Here is a 12,108-nt window from a genome sequence, read left to right as displayed (position 1 = left end):
ACAGCAGGCACACACCAGCAGAAACTGCGGCATGAGTAGTAGCAGCAGCCCAAAAAATCCCTGCTGTTCATGTAAGATTCTTGCAGCACGCTGCAGCACCCCTTCTTCACTGCTGTTTTTGTACCCAGAGAGCCTCTTTAAAGCCAGCAGAGATAACCCAGCCTGACTGTACTCATGTGCCCCAAGTACATTGTCCCTTAGGCTTCCCTTACACCCCTGTCAGCAAGCTGTTCAATCAACTGGCTCCATTTTCGGTGCGGCAGCAAGACGCACCTGCTAAAGTTTCCACGCTCACTTCGAGGAGGCTCCTTCCTGTGCTATAGAAAAGGAAGAGAAAACAGGAAGTTGCTGTTATTCCATTTCTCAAAGAAAAAAAACCATATTACAGCACAGCCTCGATTTCTTATTAGCTACACTACAGCTCAGAATGGGTGCTCACTGCAGCTGCTGAAATTAAGAATGGGGACTTTCTTTCTCCAAAACATCGTGTCATCAGCTACTGCTGACTAAGAACACAGCGTTCGATCACAAGTTTTGTGTCTCTACACTATAAACTTTGCAGTAATTGTGCTTATGCATAGGCACAAGTAATGCAGGGACCTTTCTGTGGGCACCCACATACAAGTGGGCACCCACATACAAGTGGGCACCCACATACAAGTGGGCACAGATGTTTTTGCAGCTGTTTGAGAAAATTAGTCTTTTAAAGTTCATCCGTGCAGGGCCAAATCCTCATCTGGAATGCTGTGACACAAAAGAGCTACACAGACTTGCATCATATATTCACTCGTTGATCTACATCTTCTAAGGGGGCATGAAAGACGAAAATGGGGTAAAGCTTGTCCATGAAGCACTGGGAATAATTCAAGCAGAGGACAGAGTATCAGGACTCCTGGGTGCTTTCTTTGCTATAATAAATCCCTGCCTTCTGGTCTCTGACTAGTGGATGATGATATTCACTACTTAGGATTCATCATGTAGGTTATTGCAACCCTAAGGTAGTTCTGTATCTTGCAAACTAGAAAGGATTTCTGTTAACTAAGGATTGAGAAGGATCCGGCATCTTAAAATGCTTTATATCTTACATAGGCTTTCTCCTCCTCTCTAGAAAACAATAATAATTTTGCTTGGGTGCAATTCCTGCACTGTGATACTGTACAAATTAGTATCATGACACTTGTCAACGCTAACAAATGATTGTTACCTTTGGAGTAAATCCTCATGATGTACACCAGATCCTGGTGTCTGTGAACAAGCAAGCAAGAAGAATAGCATTAAGCAAAGGGTAAACTAACTCTACGTACGCTACATGTGTACATACCCCTACCATAATCCACTTCTGTATATGGAGCAATTTTTCTACATAGTCTTCTCCATTGTGTTGTAGTTACTCACACACTTATTTTCTAGAGCTTCCTTATTACACTGTATTTTCATAGCCTAGTAATCCTTTCTTAGTCACTACTTTCATTAATGAATGTATTACACATGGCTTAAAATTCAATTTGTCTAGCTGAACACAAATTCAGTCAAATGAAATGCTGCTCTAAACTAAATTTCTCAGGATCTAGTCCTTTTCAACAAGGGACATTACCAGAAGTCATTTAGCCAATTTACACGGATGGTACTCAGCCAATATGGTGTCTATTAAAAAAACCCTGAACACACCAGAGGAACATCAATGATTCCAGATGGCCTGTGAAGAAGACAGTGACAGAAATGTTTGCTCTAGGGAAGTAGACATTCCTTAAAAGAAGACCATTTATATGTTTTTCTATGGCACCATCTACAACCAACAAAGACATTAGTGCAAAAAAGACCAAATCCTTGCTCTAAAGGACCATGCATCTGCGCCTCTGCAGTTAAGACAATTATTTCCTTTCAGAGAGGTACTCACAAGGAGTGCTGAATTTCTAATAGGAAGCTTTCATCCCAAGGAAAAGTATGAGGTCTTGATGAATACCACCTCAAATCTGAAAGTTGTTTTGTGATAAAGCAGAATCTCCCCCACTTCTTTGCAGCTGTAGACTTGCAATGGCTACAGATTTTTGCCCATTGTGCATTTCTATAGTTCTCTAAAGACTGACAGCTGTGGTTAGACGCTTTTAATTGGGCCTCAGATCTATTTCTGATATTCATTTCCAACTGTTAAGGTAAGTAAAGATCAACCACATCTGACTGTATTAGAACAGGCAGAAGAACTTTACCCACTGATTTATGCATCAGAAATACATCTTTGTGGTTCTTATAGACCTTCTGCCTTCTAGATAGGAAACCAGTTTCTATGGAAAGCGTTTCAACAGGATGGAAAATCTACAGCAATTCTTGATAATTTGTTCTACTGGTGATCAGCAAAATTATACTTTTTTTCCAGTCCGAATTTTCCCATCTTCTTCTTCCAGTCAATTGATCTGTTATGCTCATCGTTAGGAAAATCCAAGCACGCTAATCAAATATTATGGCTCTCTGCAAGAGCACTGTGATCACATTTCCTCCTGCACGAAGTCAGCTGGCTATTTTTAGTCTCAGGTTATACTGAAACACTGAACAGCAGGTATTTCCAGTCCTTTTTCACCAGAAGCCTTTGAAGATTGTGGAAAGATTCAAGTCCTGAATGCCCTAACTGTGACCCCAAACTACATCATCAGCTCACTTCACCATCATAGGGAAGGAAATGGGTCATGTTTAGCACACTTCCCGCTTGTACTTACTCTTTGCAAACTTCCTATTGCAGTGACTGTTTTAATGTCAGCTAGCCTCAGAGTATGAACTGCAGAAAAGTGAAAGACATCAGATTAAAAAAGAGCTGTAATCTTAACAGAAAATTACATTCACCAGTATATTAAAACAATAAAATTAATTAAACTTTAGTCTATACCGATTGTTTCCACTGGCAGTTTTAAATCAGTCAGAGAGGATGAGAAACTTTACTCAGGTGTTCAATAAATACTTTGGGTACTTAGGTGCACTGAAATGCTCAACCATCAAGCAAGAAGAGATCACAGAACACTGCTGTGAATAACTGAAGTAATAGTAGCATCCTCAATTAGCAGCTGAAGAAACTAAGGTAGAAAAGCAATTATGATTAGAACAATAACTATGGAAATGGTAGAATCTACCTACACTTATACCTCACATCCCACATATATGCATCCCCTCAAACAGCTGATTTCTCCCCCAGCCCATTCTCAAATGATTTTGGGAGGGAAAGCCTCTACAAGGATAACATCAAACACAAACCTGAAGATGCAGGGGTCTCGGGTAACATCACCTGCTCACATGAAAGCTGGAAGTTTCTTATAGCCTTTGACATAAAGAAATAGGGTTGATTGTTTAGATCTAACAAGGAAATCTGCGAAAGAAAGGGTCCCATGGGCTCCATTTTTACACACTACCAAGCTCTTACTCATTTAACAATTTTAAAGAACAAAAACCAACCAACCACACAAACAAAAAAAAAAAAACCACACCACCACAGCTTTTTTACCGATTAACCCAGAACTTGGCCTAAGCAAATGATTAAATGTGCTGAGTATAAACTGGTACATCCATTGCTGTAAATGCTGAGCGTTTAACCTGAAAGGTGTCATAAGGACAGCTACCGCATGCATCTTCACATGCCAAGGGACGCCCAATGGACACAACAAAAAGCCTCATCTCCAGTATGCAACAGGAAAGGCAGAATGAACCAATTCTTGCTCCATGACAACCGGCAAAATTTCCAGGTGATCATGAAAATACTAAAGAGGTGGGGGAAAACAGTTGCTTTTGGGACAAGAATGTGAGTGATGTTTTTCACCCAGCATGAGAGACATCTCAGTACAACTAGGAACATTAATCATAGAATGGTTTGGGTTAAAAGAGACCTTAAAGCTCATCCAGTTCCACCCCCTGCCATGGGCAGGGACACCTTCCACTAGACCAGGTTGCTTCAAGTCCCATCCAGTCTGGCCTTGAACACTGCCAGGGATAGGGCAGCCACAGCTTCTCTGGGCAACCTGTGCCAGTGGCAACCTCACAATAAAGAATTTTGTCCTAATACCTTATCTAAATCTCCCCTCTGTCAGTTTAAAGCCATTGCCCCTTGTCCCATCCCTACAAGCCCTTGTAAAAAGTCCCTCTCCAGATTTCCTGTAGGCCTTTTTAGCTGCTGGAAGCTGCTCTAAGGTCTCCCCAGAGCCTTCTCTTCTCCAGGCTGAACAACCCCAACTCTCTCAGCCTGTCTCCAAGGTTCATCGATCCAGCTGCCCATGTCACTGACAAAAATGTTGAACAGCACCAGTCCCAGTATCAATCCCTCATTCACCAAGTGGTCCATCTGTTTAATCCGTGCCTCTCCAGTTACAGAGACAAGGATGTTGTGGGGGACAGTGTCAAATGCCTTGCATAAATCCAGATGAATGACATCTATGTGACCACAGATATGGCCCAACATCTAGTACTTTAAAGACAGATGAAAGACAACCTCCCTGAGGTGGCTTGGCTAGGGCTTCCCTTGTCACTATGACCATACTTGGCTAGGTGACCATCACTGCTATGTAATGGCAAAATCTACATTGCAACAAGGACCACCACAGTCCCCACACACCCCCTTAGCCCCCAGTTGAAGGAATTTAATGGTGCACACACTTTGCACTATTTCAGCACATGGAAGAGTTAAACCTTGTGTTTCTAAAAGAGCAACAGAGTATCTAGGAACAAGTGCTAACCACAAACTACTTACCTACAGGATATGCAACCTAATACCAAATGTTGCTCTGAGAAACCTTGATTTCCTGATCAGGTACCTTAATCTTGCAGCTGCAGTATTACATTGCTGAATCATATGCTTAGCATTTATCCTTTGCAGAATTAAACAGTTTAGAGCGCCAAGCTGTACCTTTGATTCTTCTGCCTGCCTCAGAGGAAGCAACAGCTAGAGAGGTGATGACAGGTACTGAATAAAGGGAAAAAAAGAGCCATACTCATACTTTACCTTCAGTTTCCCCCATTCTTCCGGATGATCTGCGTTACCTTAAAAACATTAAAAGAGTTAGCTGTACTGCCTTTTTCTTAAATAAAAAACAGTTCAGTAGATTTAATATACCTAAAAGCACAGAATCTTGAGAAGAGGAACCTTGCTCCTCCGCCCTACTTTCCAGAGGTGAGGCTCATCCCAACAAATGTATTTTCTTAGTTTTGTTATACTAGAATAAGCTTTTAGTTATTATAAGCAGGTGAGATCTGTTGAAATCAGTGGAATGCAGTGAAGTCATACACACAGGTGGTGGATTGCTTCTGGATCTCCTCAACCAACCTCATCCTTCGCAGGCCTTTTCTACCTGTTTTCCTCTTCAGTACATTCCGTATATCAATGTAGTCTTATTCTGCCTAAAGTTAAAGACATTTGGACATGTACGAGGTGGAACTCCTTAGAAAGAGCAATTCACATTAATCTTCATCTTCCACATTCAGGCAGCAACATCACACTGTTGTGAGTTTGCCGTAGCGGTACAGAAACATCTGTAGTTTCTTCTCTGAGAGTGTTGACAGATTAAATAGCTACAGACCTGACTTCTGGCTCCACAGGCTATTTCAGCAGACATTATTCTCTTTCCTTGAGTATACACTTGGACTTATACACATATATTTTGGTTTATCCTAAAAATCTCCACAAAGGTAACCATGAAGTCTGGGTCTGGATCCTCAGCTGAACTTCAAAGCATGCTCACAGCTGTGTCCCTACCTGTGCCACACTGAAGCCATCAGCATCCAGCAAGTCTCGTAACAAGTCTTGCTGTGCTTGGAATAGTTGCCCTTTAGTACCCAGGAGCTAGTTCTGGAACGTTTTGTCTTGCTGCATACTTCTGCTTGTACGTCTTTCTTTGCCAAGAGAAAAACGCAGAGTCAGCTCAGCGCAGCACGTGAGATATGCTTGTGCATAGGGCAGCTGGCAGCACTCATGCTGCAAGGAGGTGGCATGCCTGGCCCAAGCAGGACGAGGATACCAGTGCACACAGAGATCAGCATGGTAGAAGAAGGCCACTACTGCTCCCCATGTCCACCTCAGCCTGTCTCATGAGTCACACTACAGTTACCTTTAGTAACTGTCAGCAACTTCCATATATTTGGGGGTTTTCCCCACTTGTGTTTCAGGCATGAGCCATTTGCAAATTTATATTCCTTTTACTGTACTTGATAGTAATTTGGGACACTTGTTGCTGGCTGTCATTTAAAATCTGTGTTTGTTCAGTCCATGTTTCTAGATGATGCTTTACTCAGGACAGTAAGCAGAACCCCAGCTCTTCTGTTTGAGATACTGGAGACATGTACAATGAGAGACTGGCCTGCATCGTGCAAATCTGTTGCAGAAACTCAGCGTCTTTGAGAACTTTAGTTTCAACTGTATTTGAGAATAGATCCACAGGTTGTATCAAGGGAAAAAGAGGGTTCAATCCCAGCATCCAGGGCTAGAGGGAGTCTTGGAGGGCAGGGAACAATCCCTTAATATTTCAAACATTTAAGAACGGCTGTACTGTGTCAGAATGAAGGTCCCATCCAATATAAGATTCTGCCTCTGACAACATCCAGATGCAGATGCTTAAAGAAAGAATAATACATTTATACTTCCATGCTTTATTCTTTCAACTATCAGTGCTACACCATGTCCCTCAGAAAGCAATTACTGCTAGAGAACTCCCTGAGCCCTTCCTTTCATGAATTTGCCTGTTTGTTTTCCTGTCTTTTTTGCTCTTTTTCGCTTTCCCCAAGACCGGTGGCAAAGGTGCTTCAAAATTTAGTAGAGTTCAAAAAAAGTAATCTCATTTGTTAATAATTTGATCTATTTCTTTGTTCTTGTAAAGAGTTGTCATTTCCCCGTTTCCACAAAATTCACCATTTAACATACGTGCGTATATCTTTATCGTACACCTATCCATCCTTCTTCCAAGCTGAAGTGAGTCTGTTTGATCTCATGTGGAAGTTGTTTCATAAGTCTGAGCACTCTTCCCCTCTATCCTCCTCCTAGCTTTCCCTCATGCAGACAGCTGTCAAGATGAAGTATGGACCCATACACAGCAGCAGAAGTGTTTTCCTATCCTGTTCTTTCCCTGACTCCTGAAATTGTTTGTCTCTGTTTCTAACACTGAGCTGATGTCTTCAGACAGCTATGTTCTGAGACCAAGCAGTATGTGATTTAGAGTTCACCATGGTGTACACATAGCTAGAGTAAGTTTTCCCTGTATGTATTACTTTTAAGTTTTCATTCTGAGCATCCTATATAGTTTTACATCAGCCAACCAGCATTCAGATCATTTCTGAATACATGGAGAGCCCACGTCCCAGTGCAGCTTTTGCAGGTTCACTCTCCCCTCTTCTCACAGATTGAATCTGCAATCTGATTGCTCAGTCGCCAGCTTTTAACCAGGGGCACACAAAGGTGTCCTCACTCTTAGACCATGAGAGTTGGCTTCCTTAAGAGCTCTTGCTCAAAAGGATTTGTGGAAATACAAACACAACCCAGCTGAAGAATTAATCCATTGGCATATGCCCATTGTCATGGATTTTCTTCATCCACAGGGAAGGTCCCCTCTTATATATTTACCCCAAGTCAGTTCACTCAGTTCTTTACACTGCTGTCACCAATTTGTTTAGTGCAGAGGACAACCTTGCTGCTTTTGTACAACTACCTCTGCAGCTCTCCAGATCCCCCTAAAACAGAGCCCACTATAAAAACTGGTTTCCCATTTGCCATCTGCCATTCCCAACACCATACTGATTCAAGAACTAGTTTGCACCACAGTTAATACAACGGACAGGTTACTATTTCTGCTTGGCTCATCCCCTTGGGTGGATATCATCTAATCTTGGCAGTTTTGCCATTTGTTATCAATTACTTAAAGGATTTGACCCTTTCCCCACTTGTCCCATGCTGAACAGCTCCAAGTGCAAGGTTGTTTTTAAGCTAGGTGCAGAGACACCAAAGAAGAAATTAGTTTTTCTGTTGGGCTTCAGCTTTCTTTTACACATCGGCCACCCCTACAGGCTCCCTGCCTCAGATGTATTTAAAAAAGGATTTATTAGGTGTTATTCCTTCAAAAACAATTCATTGTTTCCCCTCAGATTCATTTTTTGGCTCGGCTGATTAAATTTTAACTTCTTTAGTTTTCTCAATTTGCTTTGGATTTAGGCTTCCCATAGGATGATTCCTTCAACTCCTGCTGCTCCCATTGTTATAGTTACTGCCTTACTTTACCATTCGATAATTCTAGTTTGTATTTTTCATTTTCTCAACATCCCAAGAAAAAGGTGAATTATTTTTCTGGCAATTTTTCCCAGATTTGAGAGAAAGGTTCTACTCCCCCCCTCCCTTGCTCTTGCAGTTAACCTCTTTCAGCCAATAATTCTTATGGGCTGCTCTCAATCGACATATTTTCCCTCAACCAAATTTTCACAGAACTGTAGTCACCATGCTTCTTTTCCTTTAAATTAAAAGGCTCAGCTGAGACCATTTCTGCTGTTTATTTTAGGAATCAAAACCTCCTAACAGTTAGCTATTTATCAGAGCACCTTACAAGCCTCTGAAGATACTTACCTATTTGTAAGTTAAAGCATTATCACTATCATTGCTTCTTTGCATTCAGAAAGCTGAAGCACAGAGCCAAGTAGGCCAAAATATACACAACATTTTTAGTCCCAGAGCACCTATAAAACTGGCTTCTGGAACCAAACATGGACTTCACAGACCCAGTACAGAGAAAAAAAGACTTCCCGCTACCCTGAAACTTGCCGGAATCTGCACAACGATGCCTTCAGTACCAGGATGCTGCCTAACCCATTCACACAAGCTTGTACCACCAAAAAGCTGGTGATTGTAAATATGAATTTCGGAAAAACCTCTGTCCCTTTCTTGACTTTGTGCATTATTTTGGGACAGATCTCACCTTTAGTCTAATTACTTGATGGGTTTTTTTTAGCAGAAAGCCTTCATGCCTGCCTAAGATGCAGTCCATCCCCAGAACAGTGCAAATGCATATATCTTTATTGAAAATGATCAAACATACCCAAAATTACATACAAGATCACAGTTTTACTCACAGATTTTCTTCATCCTGCTTCTAAGGCTCCTGCTATACACCCACCTTGCAACACCTAAAAATAGAAGTTCCTAAATACTGTGTAACTCAAATCCAAAGGCCTTTCAAAACTTACCTTTGGAGAAGAGCAACGAAAGGAACAACAGGCCTAACAATAGCTTCATGATAAGTGCCTCTATGAACTCATAATCCCGGAGTGCTCTCTGTTAGACGTTAAGGCTGTGAAGAAAGAAATTCTCTTCTTTGTCCTCCTTTATATTTTAACAAGCTGATAACTCAGCAGCCATAAAACTTATTAGGCTCTTTACCTTTGGAAAGCAAAGTGACAGTGATATCCAACTTAAAGAAACATGCAATCTCCGTTTATAAGCTGCCCCATCCAAGGGTCAAAGGAATACAGAGGTGGCACAGCTTCTCTCACCTGCTCAGAGAGAACTGGCTGCTTTCCTAAGGGACAGCAATCACGTGAATCAGCTTCCAGCAGGGTCAAAGCTCTTCCAGTCAATACAGAACACATTAATTTGGCATTAGTTTGTCTCTACCAGGCAGGGAAGGAGCCTCTGTTCCTGGGGCAACAAGGGCAACCAACCATGTAACAGCTCACACCCACATGAAGAGGAAGGCTGTGCTCTTCCTCTTGTTTCCTTCCCTGCCTCTGCTCCTTCCTTGCCTTCAGCCAGCCTCATCTCTCTTCCATTAGCTCCAGCTCATTTCCCAAGCTGATTTAATGCACCGTAACTCCAAACACCTCAGTCTGACTGGCTGACAGAGGGTCATGAACAGCACCAGACACAGCACAGAAGAGCATGGGAGGGATGTGACCTGAGCGAGGAGAGTAAGCCTCCACATATTGCAGCAGCAAACTGTGATGCAGAGCAGCACAGGTCTGCCTTGTGCTGTGAAAGCTTGTCCTAAAGTGAGACAAAGTAAGGGATGTGTCACTTGAGACCATGAAGTTCCTCAATAGCGAGAGAAGCAGAGAGGTGTTGAGGGAAATAACACAAACCATTAAGCACCACCAGTCCTGGCAGCAGGCGTGTTAAAGACCTCCTCCACAGCTTCAGCCCATAGGATGCAGGCAGTGCTTCCTGAGAGTTTTCCTTCACTGAGGTACGCCTTACCAGTATTTGCCAAGGCAGAGAACTGGTGGACAAGCAGGATCAGTAACTGTGCCCTCATTCTGCAAAGGGATCTCCAAACCCCTTCCTAGAATGCTATTGCAGTAGCCTGGGCACTTTTGCAGGGTCAGGGAGCACGCAGAAATGCTGGTTACACTGTGATGTGATACTCCCCATTCAGACTGTTATGCCTTAATTACAGGATCAGATCTCTGAAGAGCAGCCTGCTGCCCTCACACAAAACACCAGAGTACCCTCTGGTCTCCCCAGAGCCCATTGACACCCAGATAAAGCTCCTACATGAATAATGGGAGGCTGCTCGAATAAATAGCTTTAAATGCCACCGACACACCCACCTCAGGCAGTCTAACCCATCCTTCAAAGGGCTGTGTTTATTTTGGTTTCCTGTTGTTTCATGACTAAAATCTGACATTCTTGGAAGGAACACATTGGAAGCAGATCTTATGCCCACTTTCCTTTTCAAAACCAGGAATGCAATACTAATTCTGGACACAAACAGCTCTTGTCCAGCGACATGCAAGAAGGAATCTGCATAGACAGGGGAAAGCATTCCTCCACCCCCTGAGTCTCCAAGCTCATGCCAGCACAAACATACCACAAACCTCACCAGTGCAAGGGGCTGCTCAACTCAGACACAGCAAAATGCTCAAGTCTGGGAGGGATGAGCTCATTCCACCTGTGGATCTCACAGTCTGAAACACAGCTGAGCACCCAGACTCCTTTGACCAGTAAGGTAACGAAAAATTGGAAGCTTACTCACTGTTAGGACACACCAGTCAACAGCTCCCCTGTCTGGGCTGAGGTGAAATGGAGCTCCCAGGCAGACAAGCAGGATGAGGAAGGTCCCAGGTGAGGCTGGTCAGGGCTATTATCACCTGTCAGTCAAAGTGGCACTGCACAGTATCAGCATGAATGGGACTTACCTTTGGTGGGTTTTGTCATTACATGAAAGGGCTTGTGGCTGATTCACTCCTTGACAGAGAATTGTCGCTATCAACAAGTCTGAGAAACAGACTTAATGAGTTGAACATGTTTAAAATCCCAGAAAGTGTCTTCCTCATCGTACACCAACCAAACACAGGAAGGAAGATAGCATTAATTCATAACATTTGCCATAAACCACAGCTCCAAGACTCAGAGTTTAGCCTTTAGACACTGTGACACGCTCCAGAAAGAAAACAGCATTAACTACAAGGCTTGTAAATCTTCCGTAAACACTCCTTCCCACCACTCAAGCATCAAAATAGCTCCTAGATTGAACAGCAAATAGCAAGTGGCAGCAAAGATCAAAGAAGCCTGCAAAAGAGAGAAGGGAGAATTTTCTCTTAGATGTAGAAGGTGTCAGAGACAAATTAAAGCTTTTGCATTAGTATAAGAGCAAAGCTAGATGCAGCTACAGAAGGCACTGAGAGCTCCAGGCCATGAGACAGCCCTCAGCTGATGGTGGTTTAAACATCCTAGGGAACCGCAGCCATATAGCTGATGACCTAATGATCACCCTGCTGCTGCTCAGGTGGGACAAGGACTTAGCTGGGCCTTGTAACTAACCCTGCTTGAATTGTGTGAGCCTTCGTAGCACCTGCCCTGGATGGAGAAGGCTCATAACATAACACAACTGGCACAGAAGAGCTTTATATGGGAGTTGGTGGTGAAGAGCAGAAGTTCTGCGCCTTGGTGCAAGAGAAGGACCTGTTTAATACATCTCGGCTCAACAGTGCAAAACACCACAAAAACAAAAGTCAGGTCCCAGTCTCAGCTTCAGAGTAAGCAACACCCAGATACTCAAACATATGCATTCAGACATAGTAGCCAAACTTCCTGGCCCATTGCTTCATTTTTCGGTGGCTTATAATAAACCTAGAGCTTTACCTCTCATACCTGCTATGGGAGTTACA

The 12,108-nt window shown here is 42.8% G+C and overlaps 1 protein-coding gene across 6 annotated transcripts in view; it reads right to left on the bottom strand.

Annotated features, from left to right (window-relative positions):
• Positions 1-9,490, bottom strand: part of PLB1 (phospholipase B1) — an 82,731-nt gene extending 73,241 nt beyond the window's left edge. For 2 of the 6 annotated variants that reach the window (XM_065679455.1, XM_065679460.1), the window contains exons 1-6: positions 9,190-9,490; positions 4,976-5,013; positions 3,241-3,304; positions 2,712-2,770; positions 1,205-1,245; positions 274-317 (exon numbers count right to left, since the gene is read on the bottom strand). In XM_065679455.1, coding sequence (XP_065535527.1) covers positions 274-317; positions 1,205-1,245; positions 2,712-2,770; positions 3,241-3,304; positions 4,976-5,013; positions 9,190-9,238 — 295 coding nt within the window. In that variant the 5' untranslated portion in view covers positions 9,239-9,490. Of the gene's footprint in view, positions 1-273; positions 318-1,204; positions 1,246-2,711; positions 2,771-3,240; positions 3,305-4,975; positions 5,014-9,075; positions 9,104-9,189 lie in introns of those variants that run through there. The other 4 variants (XM_065679456.1, XM_065679458.1, XM_065679457.1 and 1 more) reach the window with 4 other exon arrangements.
• Positions 9,491-12,108: the final 2,618 nt, after the last annotated feature.

Source organism: Lathamus discolor, chromosome 5 (assembly GCF_037157495.1).
Source record: "Lathamus discolor isolate bLatDis1 chromosome 5, bLatDis1.hap1, whole genome shotgun sequence".
In the NCBI taxonomy this organism is placed as follows: domain Eukaryota; kingdom Metazoa; phylum Chordata; class Aves; order Psittaciformes; family Psittacidae; genus Lathamus; species Lathamus discolor.
Note: the sequence above shows the minus strand (reverse complement) of the source record. Positions and strands in the feature narration are given on the sequence as shown.